The sequence below is a fragment of the Oncorhynchus mykiss genome, chromosome 18 (assembly GCF_057628025.1).
Source record: "Oncorhynchus mykiss isolate SJ-2025 chromosome 18, ASM5762802v1, whole genome shotgun sequence".
Lineage (NCBI taxonomy): Eukaryota > Metazoa > Chordata > Actinopteri > Salmoniformes > Salmonidae > Oncorhynchus > Oncorhynchus mykiss.
The window spans coordinates 4,314,807-4,330,000 of record NC_143039.1 but is presented as its reverse complement, the minus strand read 5'-3'; the positions used below and the strand labels follow the sequence as shown (position 1 = coordinate 4,330,000).

Here is a 15,194-nt window from a genome sequence, read left to right as displayed (position 1 = left end):
ACCATAGTGCAAAACCACACACCAAATATCCAAACCATAGTGCAAAACCACACACCAAATATCCAAAACCATAGTGCAAAACTACACACCAAATATCCAAAACCATAGTGCAAAACCACACACCAAATATCCAAACCATTAGCTATTTCTCAGCCTTTGACTCAGTTGTCAATTGCATTAAACACTTTTTTCAAAACACTACACACAATTCTAACAGGAAGTGACTTGTTTTCCTTTTCCAAACACAACCAATCAAAATGCTACGCTTATTCACCAGGTCACACACACACTCCTCACATGTGCAAACACTAATAGCTTAACTGATCACTAACCAATCACTGCTTTACTGTAGTATAGGCCTATAAATAGGTCAAAGGTCAGATTACCTGTTTTGAACAATGGATGCCAACAATGGACAGAGAGCAAGAGGAGTAGGAGGGAGAGGAAGAGGAGGACGAGGGCAAAGAAGAGAAGGAAGGAGAGCCATCTCTGATGAGATTAGGGCAACACTTGTTGATCATGTGATCAACCACGGTTTGACCATGAGAGAGGCTGGACTGAGAGTCCAGCCCAACTTGAGTCGATTTACAGTGGCGTCCATAATTCGACCCTTCAGAAATGAGAACAGGTATGCAACTATCTAATGACTATTTTAGCATTACAGTAATGTACTGTAAAATACGTATGACTGCATAGTATTGCATAAACATTTGTAATTCTAAGCCATCCATTTACTGCACTGCATTGAATGAACGAGGTTGGTTATCATGCTGTACTACATTTTGTACATTGTTTACAGTTCCTATGCTGAACACAGACTGTGTTTGAATTCTGTACAGAGTGGAAAGGCAAAGACATCATGGAGGACGAGGACGCTTGTTTACAGATGTACAAGAGACTGCAATTATAAATATGGTTTTGGCCGACAATGCAATTAGGATTCGAGAGATAAGAGAGCATATCTTGAATAACGACACCATATTTAACAACATCAATGCTGTAAGCCTGTCGACCACACAACGCATCCTCCAACGGCACCGAGTGACGATGAAACAACTTTACAAGGTGTCATTTGAGAGAAACTCTGACAGAGGCAAGAATATGCGCCATGACTTTGTAGAGGTATGAATGCAACACTACTTCCAGTACTTCAGACCATATTTACTCATCTGTACATCCTTTTGTCTGTTACAGAGAGTATTGGAGCTGGATGCCCATGTAGTTCTCCATGATTTTATTTATGTGGATGAGGTTGGCTTCAACCTCACCAAAACCAGGCGCCGCGGAAGAAATGGAATAGGACAGAGGGCAACTACCAATGTCCCTGGACAGCGTGGGGGTAATATAACTATGTGTGCTGCCATCACTCAAAACGGGGTCCTCCATCACAACGCCACACTGGGTCCGTACAACACCGGCCATATGCTCACTTTTCTGGATGCAATTTACACAGTGCTTGGCCCTGATCCAGATCAGGAGCCTGCTAGATTTGTGGTTTTCACCGGGCTGTTCTGGTCCAAAACTGGTTTGCCACCCCATCCACAATGTGTAGTTTTGTACCTACCCCAATATTCACCTTGTCTAAATCCCATAGAGGAATTCTTCTCAGCCTGGCGCTGGAAAGTGTATGATCGCCAACCCTATGCCCGGCATGCCGCTTCTCCAGGCAATGGAGGACGCATGTGGGGACACAGAGGTTGCCTCTGTCCAAGGTTGGATACGCCATGCTAGGTTATACTTCCCTCCATTATTCTGACATGTGTTTATGGCATTTTGAATGCAGTGGTACATTTTGTAGGAGATGTGAGGCATTTTGTGTGTGCAGTTTTGGGAATTGCGTGTAGAGTTTTGAAAAAAGGAGACAGTTCTGAAAACGTGTGTCAGCAGTCACACAACTCACGTAAAGTTCAGGTGGCATTTCTTTATGAGAGGGTAGACCAGGCTGTCCATGATGGGGACCAGGGCCAGGATCAGGATGGGGTTGACAGTCTGACAGACAGGAAGCAGAACATGGGAAGAGCATGTCACGCCTACAAATTATAGTATATATTTAATCAATAAGGCCAGAGGAGGTCTGGTATATTTAATCAATAAGGCCAGAGGAGGTCTGGTATATTTAATCAATAAGGCCAGAGGGGGTCTGGTATATTTAATCAATAAGGCCAGAGGAGGTCTGGTATATTTAATCAATAAGGCCAGAGGAGGTCTGGTATATTTAATCAATAAGGCCAGAGGAGGTCTGGTATATTTAATCAATAAGGCCAGAGGAGGTCTGGTATATTTAATCAATAAGGCCAGAGGAGGTCTGGTATATTTAATCAATAAGGCCAGAGGGGGTCTGGTATATTTAATCAATAAGGCCAGAGGAGGTCTGGTATATTTAATCAATAAGGCCAGAGGAGGTCTGGTATATTTAATCAATAAGGCCAGAGGAGGTCTGGTATATTTAATCAATAAGGCCAGAGGAGGTCTGGTATATTTAATCAATAAGGCCAGAGGAGGTCTGGTATATTTAATCAATAAGGCCAGAGGAGGTCTGGTATATTTAATCAATAAGGCCAGAGGAGGTCTGGTATATTTAATCAATAAGGCCAGAGGAGTCTGGTATATTTAATCAATAAGGCTAGTATATATAGTTAGTATAGTTAGTATATATAGTTAGTATAGTTAGTATATAGAGATAGTATATATAGTTAGTATAGTTAGTATATATAGTTAGTATAGTTAGTATATAGAGATAGTATATATAGTTAGTATAGTTAGTATATAGAGATAGTATATATAGTTAGTATAGTTAGTATATATAGTTAGTATAGTTAGTATATAGAGATAGTATATATAGTTAGTATATAGTATATAGAGTTAGTATAGTTAGTATGTATAGTTAGTATATAGAGATAGTATATATAGTTAGTATATAGAGATAGTATATATAGTTAGTATAGTTAGTATATAGAGATAGTATATATAGTTAGTATATAGTATATAGAGTTAGTATAGTTAGTATGTATAGTTAGTATATAGAGATAGTATATATAGTTAGTATATAGAGATAGTATATATAGTTAGTATAGTTAGTATATAGAGATAGTATATATAGTTAGTATAGTTAGTATATAGAGATAGTATATATAGTTAGTATAGTTAGTATATAGAGATAGTATATATAGTTAGTATATAGTATATAGAGTTAGTATAGTTAGTATGTATAGTTAGTATATAGAGATAGTATATATAGTTAGTATAGTTAGTATATAGAGATAGTATATATAGTTAGTATAGTTAGTATATAGAGATAGTATATATAGTTAGTATAGTTAGTATATAGAGATAGTATATATAGTTAGTATAGTTAGTATATAGAGATAGTATATATAGTTAGTATATAGTATATAGAGTTAGTATAGTTAGTATGTATAGTTAGTATATAGAGATAGTATATATAGTTAGTATAGTTAGTATATAGAGATAGTATATATAGTTAGTATAGTTAGTATATAGAGATAGTATATATAGTTAGTATATATAGTCAGTGTGTATATATAGTTAGTAAAGCTAGTATATATAGGCAGTATAGTTAGTATACATATATAGTTAGTATAGTTAGCATATATATATAGTTAGTATATATAGTTAGTATATTTCGTTAGTATAGTTAGTATAGTTAGTATATTTCGTTAGTATAGTTAGTATATGTAGTTAGTATAGTTCGTATATAGAGATAGTATATATAGTTAGTATATAGAGATAGTATATATAGTTAGTATAGTTAGTATATAGAGATAGTATATATAGTTAGTATAGTTAGTATATAGAGATAGTATATATAGTTAGTGTCACGTTCTGACCTTTATTTCCTTTGTTTTGTATTTATTTAGTATGGTCAGGGCGTGAGTTGGGGTGGTCAGTCTATGTTTGTTTTTCTATGATTTGGGTATTTCTATGTTACGGCCTAGTATGGTTCTCAATCAGAGGCAGGTGTCATTAGTTGTCTCTGATTGAGAATCATACTTAGGTAGCCTGGGTTTCACTGTGTGTTTGTGGGTGATTGTTCCTGTCTCTGTGTTTGCACCAGATAGGGCTGTTTTGGGTTTTCCCATTTCTTGTTTTTGTTAGTTTGTTCATGTGAAGTGATTTATTAAACATTAATCAAAATAACCACTTTGGTCCGCCTCTCCTTCACCTCAAGAGAACCATTACAGTTAGTATATAGAGTTAGTATAGTTAGTATATATAGTTAGTATAGTTCGTGTAGATAGTGAATATATAGTTAGTATATTTAGTGTATATATAGTTAGCATAGTTAGTATATATGTAGTTAGTATATATAGTTAATATATATATATATATAGTTAGTATATATATATAGTTAGTATATATAGTTAGTATATTTCGTTAGTATAGTTAGTATAGTTAGTATATTGCGTTAGTATAGTTAGTATATGTAGTTAGTATAGTTCGTATATAGAGTTAGTATATGTAGTTAGTATAGTTAGTATATAGAGTTAGTATAGTTCGTATATAGAGTTAGTATATGTAGTTAGTATAGTTAGTATATGTAGTTAGTATAGTTCGTATATAGAGTTAGTATATGTAGTTAGTATAGATAGTATATATAGTTAGTATAGTTCGTATATAGAGTTAGTATATGTAGTTAGTATAGTTAGTATATAGAGTTAGTATAGTTTGTATATATAGTTAGTGTTGTTAGCATATACAGTGGGGCAAAAAAGTATTGTCAGCCACCAATTGTGCAAGTTCTCCCACTTTAAGTTAAAAAAATTAGAGAGGCCTGTAATTTTCATCATAGGTACACTTCAACTATGACAGACAAATTAGAAAAAAAATCCCAAAAATCACATTGTATGATTTTTAATGAATTTATTTGCAAATTATGGTGGAAAATATGTATTTGGTCAATAACAAAAGTTTATCTCAATACTTTGTTATATACCCTTTGTTGGCAATGACAGAGGTCAAACATTTTCTGTAAGTCTTCACAAGGTTTTCACACACTGTTGCTGGTATTTTGGCCCATTCCTCCATGCAGATCTCCTCTAGGCAGTGATGTTTTGGGGCTGTTGGTGGGCAACACGGACTTTCAACTCCCTCCAAAGATTTTCTATGCTTCTTACGAAGCCACTCCTTCGTTGCTCGGGCGGTGTGTTTGGGATCATTGTCATGCTGAAAGACCCAGCCACATTTCATCTTCAATGCCCTTGCTGGGTTAGGGTTAGCATAACCCTAACCCTAACCCTAACCCTTGGTTTTCACTCAAAATCTCACGATACATGGCCCCATTCATTCTTTCCTTTACACGGATCAGTCGTCCTGGTCCCTTTGCAGAAAAACAGCCCCAAAGCATGATGTTTCCACCCCCATGCTTCACAGTAGGTATGGTGTTCTTTGGCTGCAACTCAGCATTCTTTGTCCTCCAAACACGACGAGTTGAGTTTTTACCAAAAAGTTATATTTTGGTTTCATCTGACCATATGACATTCTCCCAATCTTCTTCTGGATCATCCAAATGCTCTCTAGCAAACTTCAGACGGGCCTGGACATGTACTGGCTTAAGCAGGGGGACACGTCTAGCACTGCAGGATTTGAGTCCCTGGCGGCGTAGTGTGTTACTGATGGTAGGCTTTGTTACTTTGGTCCCAGCTCTCTGCAGGTCATTCACTAGGTCCCCCCGTGTGGTTCTGGGATTTTTGCTCACCGTTCTTGTGATCAATTTGACCCCACGGGGTGAGATCTTGCGTGGAGCCCCAAATCGAGGGAGATTATCAGTGGTCTTGTATGTCTTCCATTTCCTAGTAATTGCTCCCACAGTTGTTTTCTTCAAACCAAGCTGCTTACCTATTGCAGATTCAATCTTCCCAGCCTGGTGCAGGTCTACAATTTTGTTTCGGGTGTCCTTTGACAGCTCTTTGGTCTTGGCCATAGTGGAGTTTGGAGTGTGACTGTTTGAGGTTGTGGACAGGTGTCTCTTATACTGATAACAAGTTCAAACAGGTGCTATTAATACAGGTAACGAGTGGAGGACAGAGGAGCCTCTTAAAGAAGGTCTGTGAGAGCCAGAAATCTTGCTTGTTTTTAGGTGACCAAATACTTATTTTCCACCATAATTTGCAAATAAATTCATAAAAAATCCTACAATGTGATTTTTCCCTCTCATTTTGTCTGTCATAGTTGAAGTGTACCTATGATGAAAATTACAGGCCTCTCTCATCTTTTTAAGTGGGAGAACTTGCACAATTGGTAGCTGACTAAATACTTTTTTGCCCCACTGTAAATATATATATATAGTTAGTATATATAGTTAGTATAGTTAGTAAACATAGTTAGTATAGTTAATATATATATATATAGTTAGTATATATAGTTAGTACATATAGTTAGTATATGGTTTATAGAGTTGGTATATGGTTTGTAGAGTTAGTATAGTTAATATATATATATTTATATATATATATCTATATAGGTAGTATAGTTAATATATATATATATATAGTTAGTATAGTTAATATATATATATATATATATATATATCGGTAGTTAGTATATATAGTTAGTATATGGTTTATAGAGTTAGTATATGGTTTGTATATATAGTCTATGGTTTATATAGTTAGTCTATGGTTTATAGAGTTAGTATATATAGTTAGTATATATAGTTAGTACATATAGTTAGTATATGGTTTATATAGTTAGTATATATAGTTAGTATATATAGTTAGTATATATAGTTAGTATATGGTTTATAGAGTTAGTATATATAGTTAGTATATATAGTTAGTATATATAGTTAGTATATATAGTTAGTATATGGTTTATATAGTTAGTATATATAGTTAGTATATATAGTTAGTATATATAGTTAGTATATGGTTTATAGAGTTAGTATATATAGTTAGTATATATAGTTAGTATATGGTTTATATAGTTAGTATATATAGTTAGTATATATAGTTAGTATATGGTTTATAGAGTTAGTATATATAGTTAGTATATATAGTTAGTATATGGTTTATATAGTTAGTCTATGGTTTATAGAGTTAGTATATATAGTTAGTATATATAGTTAGTATATGGTTTATATAGTTAGTATATATAGTTAGTATATATAGTTAGTATATGGTTTATAGAGTTAGTATATATAGTTAGTATATATAGTTAGTATATATAGTTAGTATATATAGTTAGTATATGGTTTATATAGTTAGTCTATGGTTTATAGAGTTAGTATATATAGTTAGTATATATAGTTAGTATATGGTTTATATAGTTAGTATATATAGTTAGTATATATAGTTAGTATATATAGTTAGTTTATATAGTTAGTATATATAGTTAGTATATATAGTTAGTATATGGTTTATATAGTTAGTATATATAGTTAGTATATATAGTTAGTATATGGTTTATATAGTAAGTATATATAGTTAGTATATATAGTTAGTATATATAGTTAGTATATATAGTTAGTATATATAGTTAGTATATATAGTTAGTATATGGTTTATATAGTTAGTATATGGTTTATAGAGTTAGTATATATAGTTAGTATATATAGTTAGTACATATAGTTAGTATATGGTTTATAGAGTTAGTATATATAGTTAGTATATATAGTTAGTATATATAGTTAGTATATATAGTTAGTATATGGTTTATATAGTTAGTATATGGTTTATATAGTTAGTCTATGGTTTATAGAGTTAGTATATGGTTTATATAGTTATCAAATCAAATCAAATCAAGTTAGTATATATAGTACATATAGTTAGTATATGGTTTATAGAGTTAGTATATGGTTTGTATAGTTAGTATATGGTTTATATAGTTAGTATATATAGTTAGTATATATAGTTAGTATATGGTTTATATAGTAAGTATATATAGTTAGTATATATAGTTAGTATATGGTTTATAGCGTTAGTATATGGTTTGTATAGTTAGTATATGGTTTATATAGTTAGTATATATAGTTAGTATATATAGTTAGTATATGGTTTATATAGTAAGTATATATAGTTAGTATATATAGTTAGTATATGGTTTATATAGTTAGTATATGGTTTATATAGTTAGTATATATAGTTAGTATATATAGTTAGTACATATAGTTAGTATATGGTTTATATAGTTAGTATATGGTTTATATAGTTAGTATATATAGTTAGTATATATAGTTAGTATATGGTTTATAGAGTTAGTATATATAGTTAGTATATATAGTTAGTATATGGTTTATATAGTTAGTATATATAGTTAGTATATATAGTTAGTATATGGTTTATATAGTAAGTATATATAGTTAGTTTATATAGTTAGTATATGGTTTATATAGTTAGTATATGGTTTATATAGTTAGTATATATAGTTAGTATATGGTTTATATAGTTAGTATATGGTTTATATAGTTAGTATATGGTTTATAGAGTTAGTATATGGTTTATATAGTTAGTATATGGTTTATAGAGTTAGTATATGGTTTGTATAGTTAGTATAGTTTAAGTTGTTAGCATATAAAGATAGGGGAAGTGGCTCACCTGCATCTGATCTGGCTGCACCATGAGAATTCCCTGCGGAGGAGAAACAGCAGTTAGTTACGCATGTTCTTGGGTGTCTTTAATTCAGGTGAACATGTCCCATTCATTCTTTCCTTTACACGGATCAGTCGTCCTGGTCCCTTTGCAGAAAACAGCCCCAAAGCATGATGTTTCCACCCCCATGCTTCACAGTAGGTATGGTGTTCTTTGGCTGCAACTCAGCATTCTTTGTCCTCCAAACACGACGAGTTGAGTTTTTACCAAAAAGTTATATTTTGGTTTCATCTGACCATATGACATTCTCCCAACCTTCTTCTGGATCATCCAAATGCTCTCTAGCAAACTTCAGACGGGCCTGGACATGTACTGGCTTAAGCAGGGGGACACGTCTAGCACTGCAGGATTTGAGTCCCTGGCGGCGTAGTGTGTTACTGATGGTAGGCTTTGTTACTTTGGTCCCAGCTCTCTGTAGGTCATTCACTAGGTCCCCCTGTGTGGTTCTGGGATTTTTGCTCACCGTTCTTGTGATCAATTTGACCCCACGGGGTGAGATCTTGCGTGGAGCCCCAAATCGAGGGAGATTATCAGTGGTCTTGTATGTTTTCCATTTCCTAGTAATTGCTCCCACAGTTGATTTCTTCAAACCAAGCTGCTTACCTATTGCAGATTCAATCTTCCTTAATTGTGTCTTTAATTCAGGTGAATTCAGGTGAACATGTCCCTGGGTGTCTTCAATTCAGGTGAACATGTCCCTGGGTGTCATTAACTCAGGGTAACATGTCCTTGGGTGTCATTAATTCAGGTTAACATGTCCTTGGGTGTCATTAATTCAGGTAAACATGTCCCTGGGTGTCATTAACTCAGGGTAACATGTCCTTGGGCGTCATTAATTCAGGTATACATGTCCTTGGGTGTCATTAATTCAGGTTAACATGTCCTTGGGTGTCATTAAGTTAGGTAAACATGTCTTTGGGTGTCTTTAATTCAGGTAAACATGTCCTTGGGTGTCATTAATATTGAATTCAAATATCATTTGATCAATAGTAATAACCCTAACCCTTATATCATTGTTGTTTCTGAGGGTTGAATTACACGTACAAAGTTTCCGTCCATGGTGGTGGCCTGGAGGGTCCATCTGGAGCCCTGGGGAGGAGACACAGGAGTTTAGGAGGATCTCAACCGCCTTAAAATACTGTAGTCTGTGGTTCTATGGCACAGCTCAGTCTACTGCCAAGGTGTAGTCTGTGGTTCTATGGCACAGCTCAGTCTACTGCCAAGGTGAGGTCTGTGGTCCTATGGCACAGCTCAGTCTACTGCCAAGGTTTAGTCTGTGGTTCTATGGCACAGCTCAGTCTACTGCCAAGGTGTAGTCTGTGGTTCTATGGCACAGCTCAGTCTACTGCCAAGGTGTAGTCTGTGGTTCTATGGCACAGCTCAGTCTACTGCCAAGGTGTAGTCTGTGGTTCTATGGCACAGCTCAGTCTACTGCCAAGGTGTAGTCTGTGGTTCTATGGCACAGCTCAGTCTACTGCCAAGGTGTAGTCTGTGGTTCTATGGCACAGCTCAGTCTACTGCCAAGGTGTAGTCTGTGGTTCTATGGCACAGCTCAGTCTACTGCCAAGGTGTAGTCTGTGGTTCTATGGCACAGCTCAGTCTACTGCCAAGGTGTAGTCTGTGGTTCTATGGCACAGCTCAGTCTACTGCCAAGGTGTAGTCTGTGGTTCTATGGCACAGCTCAGTCTACTGCCAAGGTGTAGTCTGTGGTTCTATGGCACAGCTCTTGTGCACAAAGTATTTACAAAGTATCCTTAATATCTAGCAGGGCTGTTTGGGCAGTAGTCTTAGGGGTTAGGGTGAGTAGTCTTAGGGGTTAGGGTGAGTAGTCTTAGGGGTTAGGGTGAGTAGTCTTAGGGGTTAGGGTGAATAGTCTTAGGGGTTAGGGGTTAGGGTGAGTAGGATTAGGGGTTAGGGTGAGTAGTCTTAGGGGTTAGGGTGAGTAGTCTTAAGGGTTAGGGGTTAGGGTGAGTAGGATTATGGGTTAGGGTGAGTAGTATTAGGGGTTAGGGGTTAGGGTGAATAGTCTTAGGGGTTAGGGGTTAGGGTGAGTAGTCTTAGGGGTTAGGGGTTAGGGGTTAGGGTGAGTAGTCTTAGGGGTTAGGGTGAGTAGTCTTAGGGGTTAGGGTGAGTAGTCTTAGGGGTTAGGGTGAGTAGCCTTAGGGGTTATGGGTTGGGTTAGGGGTTAGGGTGAGTAGTCTTAGGGGTTAGGGTGAGTAGTCTTAGGGGTTAGGGTGAGTAGTCTTATGGGTTAGGGTGAGTAGTCTTAGGGGTTAGGGGTTAGGGTGAGTAGTCTTAGGGGTTAGGGGTTAGGGTGAGTAGTCTTAGGGGTTAGAGGTTAGGGGTTAGGGGTTAGGGTGAGTAGTATTAGGGGGTAGGGGTTAGGGTGAGTAGTCTTAGGGGTTAGGGTGAGTAGTCTTAGGGGTTAGGGTGAGTAGTCTTAGGGGTTAGGGGTTAGGGTGAGTAGGATTAGGGGTTAGGGTGAGTAGTCTTAGGGGTTAGGGTGAGTAGTCTTAGGGGTTAGGGGTTAGGGTGAGTAGGATTAGGGGTTAGGGTGAGTAGTATTAGGGGTTAGGGGTTAGGGTGAATAGTCTTAGGGGTTAGGGGTTAGGGGTTAGGGTGAGTAGTCTTAGGGGTTAGGGGTTAGGGGTTAGGGTGAGTAGTCTTAGGGGTTAGGGTGAGTAGTCTTAGGGGTTAGGGTGAGTAGTCTTAGGGGTTAGGGTGAGTAGTCTTAGGGGTTATGGGTTGGGTTAGGGGTTAGGGTGAGTAGTCTTAGGGGTTAGGGTGAGTAGTCTTAGGGGTTAGGGTGAGTAGTCTTATGGGTTAGGGTGAGTAGTCTTAGGGGTTAGGGGTTAGGGTGAGTAGTCTTAGGGGTTAGGGGTTAGGGTGAGTAGTCTTAGGGGTTAGAGGTTAGGGGTTAAGGGTTAGGGTGAGTAGTATTAGGGGGTAGGGGTTAGGGTGAGTAGTCTTAGGGGTTAGGGTGAGTAGTCTTAGGGGTTAGGGTGAGTAGTCTTAGGGGTTAGGGTGAGTAGTCTTAGGGGTTAGGGGTTAGGGTGAGTGGGATTAGGGGTTAGGGTGAGTAGTCTTAGGGGTTAGGGTGAGTAGTCTTAGGGGTTAGGGGTTAGGGTGAGTAGGATTAGGGGTTAGGGTGAGTAGTATTAGGGGTTAGGGGTTAGGGTGAATAGTCTTAGGGGTTAGGGGTTAGGGGTTAGGGTGAGTAGTTTTAGGGGTTAGGGGTTAGGGGTTAGGGTGAGTAGTCTTAGGGGTTAGGGTGAGTAGTCTTAGGGGTTAGGGTGAGTAGTCTTAGGGGTTAGGGTGAGTAGTCTTAGGGGTTATGGGTTGGGTTAGGGGTTAGGGTGAGTAGTCTTAGGGGTTAGGGTGAGTAGTCTTAGGGGTTAGGGTGAGTAGTCTTATGGGTTAGGGTGAGTAGTCTTAGGGGTTAGGGTGAGTAGTCTTAGGGGTTAGGGGTTAGGGTGAGTAGGATTAGGGGTTAGGGTGAGTAGTCTTAGGGGTTAGGGTGAGTAGTCTTAAGGGTTAGGGGTTAGGGTGAGTAGGATTATGGGTTAGGGTGAGTAGTATTAGGGGTTAGGGGTTAGGGTGAATAGTCTTAGGGGTTAGGGGTTAGGGGTTAGGGTGAGTAGTCTTAGGGGTTAGGGGTTAGGGGTTAGGGTGAGTAGTCTTAGGGGTTAGGGTGAGTAGTCTTAGGGGTTAGGGTGAGTAGTCTTAGGGGTTAGGGTGAGTAGTCTTAGGGGTTATGGGTTGGGTTAGGGGTTAGGGTGAGTAGTCTTAGGGGTTAGGGTGAGTAGTCTTAGGGGTTAGGGTGAGTAGTCTTATGGGTTAGGGTGAGTAGTCTTAGGGGTTAGGGGTTAGGGTGAGTAGTCTTAGGGGTTAGGGGTTAGGGTGAGTAGTCTTAGGGGTTAGAGGTTAGGGGTTAGGGGTTAGGGTGAGTAGTATTAGGGGGTAGGGGTTAGGGTGAGTAGTCTTAGGGGTTAGGGTGAGTAATCTTAGGGGTTAGGGTGAGTAGTCTTAGGGGTTAGGGGTTAGGGTGAGTAGGATTAGGGGTTAGGGTGAGTAGTCTTAGGGGTTAGGGTGAGTAGTCTTAGGGGTTAGGGGTTAGGGTGAGTAGGATTAGGGGTTAGGGTGAGTAGTATTAGGGGTTAGGGGTTAGGGTGAATAGTCTTAGGGGTTAGGGGTTAGGGGTTAGGGTGAGTAGTCTTAGGGGTTAGGGGTTAGGGGTTAGGGTGAGTAGTCTTAGGGGTTAGGGTGAGTAGTCTTAGGGGTTAGGGTGAGTAGTCTTAGGGGTTAGGGTGAGTAGTCTTAGGGGTTAGGGGTTAGGGTGAGTAGGATTAGGGGTTAGGGTGAGTAGTCTTAGGGGTTAGGGTGAGTAGTCTTAAGGGTTAGGGGTTAGGGTGAGTAGGATTATGGGTTAGGGTGAGTAGTATTAGGGGTTAGGGGTTAGGGTGAATAGTCTTAGGGGTTAGGGGTTAGGGTGAGTAGTCTTAGGGGTTAGGGGTTAGGGGTTAGGGTGAGTAGTCTTAGGGGTTAGGGTGAGTAGTCTTAGGGGTTAGGGTGAGTAGTCTTAGGGGTTAGGGTGAGTAGTCTTAGGGGTTATGGGTTGGGTTAGGGGTTAGGGTGAGTAGTCTTAGGGGTTAGGGTGAGTAGTCTTAGGGGTTAGGGTGAGTAGTCTTATGGGTTAGGGTGAGTAGTCTTAGGGGTTAGGGGTTATGGGTTAGGGTGAGTAGTCTTAGGGGTTAGGGGTTAGGGTGAGTAGTCTTAGGGGTTAGAGGTTAGGGGTTAGGGGTTAGGGTGAGTAGTATTAGGGGGTAGGGGTTAGGGTGAGTAGTCTTAGGGGTTAGGGTGAGTAGTCTTAGGGGTTAGGGTGAGTAGTCTTAGGGGTTAGGGGTTAGGGTGAGTAGGATTAGGGGTTAGGGTGAGTAGTCTTAGGGGTTAGGGTGAGTAGTCTTAGGGGTTAGGGGTTAGGGTGAGTAGGATTAGGGGTTAGGGTGAGTAGTATTAGGGGTTAGGGGTTAGGGTGAATAGTGTTAGGGGTTAGGGGTTAGGGGTTAGGGTGAGTAGTCTTAGGGGTTAGGGGTTAGGGGTTAGGGTGAGTAGTCTTAGGGGTTAGGGTGAGTAGTCTTAGGGGTTAGGGTGAGTAGTCTTAGGGGTTAGGGTGAGTAGTCTTAGGGGTTATGGGTTGGGTTAGGGGTTAGGGTGAGTAGTCTTAGGGGTTAGGGTGAGTAGTCTTAGGGGTTAGGGTGAGTAGTCTTATGGGTTAGGGTGAGTAGTCTTAGGGGTTAGGGGTTAGGGTGAGTAGTCTTAGGGGTTAGGGGTTAGGGTGAGTAGTCTTAGGGGTTAGAGGTTAGGGGTTAAGGGTTAGGGTGAGTAGTATTAGGGGGTAGGGGTTAGGGTGAGTAGTCTTAGGGGTTAGGGTGAGTAGTCTTAGGGGTTAGGGTGAGTAGTCTTAGGGGTTAGGGTGAGTAGTCTTAGGGGTTAGGGGTTAGGGTGAGTGGGATTAGGGGTTAGGGTGAGTAGTCTTAGGGGTTAGGGTGAGTAGTCTTAGGGGTTAGGGGTTAGGGTGAGTAGGATTAGGGGTTAGGGTGAGTAGTATTAGGGGTTAGGGGTTAGGGTGAATAGTCTTAGGGGTTAGGGGTTAGGGGTTAGGGTGAGTAGTTTTAGGGGTTAGGGGTTAGGGGTTAGGGTGAGTAGTCTTAGGGGTTAGGGTGAGTAGTCTTAGGGGTTAGGGTGAGTAGTCTTAGGGGTTAGGGTGAGTAGTCTTAGGGGTTATGGGTTGGGTTAGGGGTTAGGGTCAGTAGTCTTAGGGGTTAGGGTGAGTAGTCTTAGGGGTTAGGGTGAGTAGTCTTATGGGTTAGGGTGAGTAGTCTTAGGGGTTAGGGTGAGTAGTCTTAGGGGTTAGGGGTTAGGGTGAGTAGGATTAGGGGTTAGGGTGAGTAGTCTTAGGGGTTAGGGTGAGTAGTCTTAAGGGTTAGGGGTTAGGGTGAGTAGGATTATGGGTTAGGGTGAGTAGTATTAGGGGTTAGGGGTTAGGGTGAATAGTCTTAGGGGTTAGGGGTTAGGGGTTAGGGTGAGTAGTCTTAGGGGTTAAGGGTTAGGGTTTAGGGTGAGTAGTCTTAGGGGTTAGGGTGAGTAGTCTTAGGGGTTAGGGTGAGTAGTCTTAGGGGTTAGGGTGAGTAGTCTTAGGGGTTATGGGTTGGGTTAGGGGTTAGGGTGAGTAGTCTTAGGGGTTAGGGTGAGTAGTCTTAGGGGTTAGGGTGAGTAGTCTTATGGGTTAGGGTGAGTAGTCTTAGGGGTTAGGGGTTAGGGTGAGTAGTCTTAGGGGTTAGGGGTTAGGGTGAGTAGTCTTAGGGGTTAGAGGTTAGGGGTTAGGGGTTAGGGTGAGTAGTATTAGGGGGTAGGGGTTAGGGTGAGTAGTCTTAGGGGTTAGGGTGAGTAATCTTAGGGGTTAGGGTGAGTAGTCTTAGGGGTTAGGGGTTAGGGTGAGTAGGATTAGGGGTTAGGGTGAGTAGTCTTAGGGGTTAGGGTGAGTAGTCTTAGGGGTTAGGGGTTAGGGTGAGTAGGATTAGGGGTTAG

At 39.5% G+C, this 15,194-nt stretch overlaps 1 protein-coding gene across 1 annotated transcript in view; it reads right to left on the bottom strand.

Moving 5' to 3' along the window:
- LOC110513407 (solute carrier family 15 member 1) overlaps nucleotides 1-15,194 on the bottom strand; it is a 69,779-nt gene that overhangs the window by 18,456 nt on the left and 36,129 nt on the right. Inside the window, exons 12-14 of the mRNA XM_090206984.1 lie at nucleotides 9,651-9,695; nucleotides 8,553-8,585; nucleotides 1,901-1,989 (exon numbers count right to left, since the gene is read on the bottom strand). Coding sequence (XP_090063110.1) covers nucleotides 1,901-1,989; nucleotides 8,553-8,585; nucleotides 9,651-9,695 — 167 coding nt within the window. The remainder of the gene's footprint in view (nucleotides 1-1,900; nucleotides 1,990-8,552; nucleotides 8,586-9,650; nucleotides 9,696-15,194) is intronic.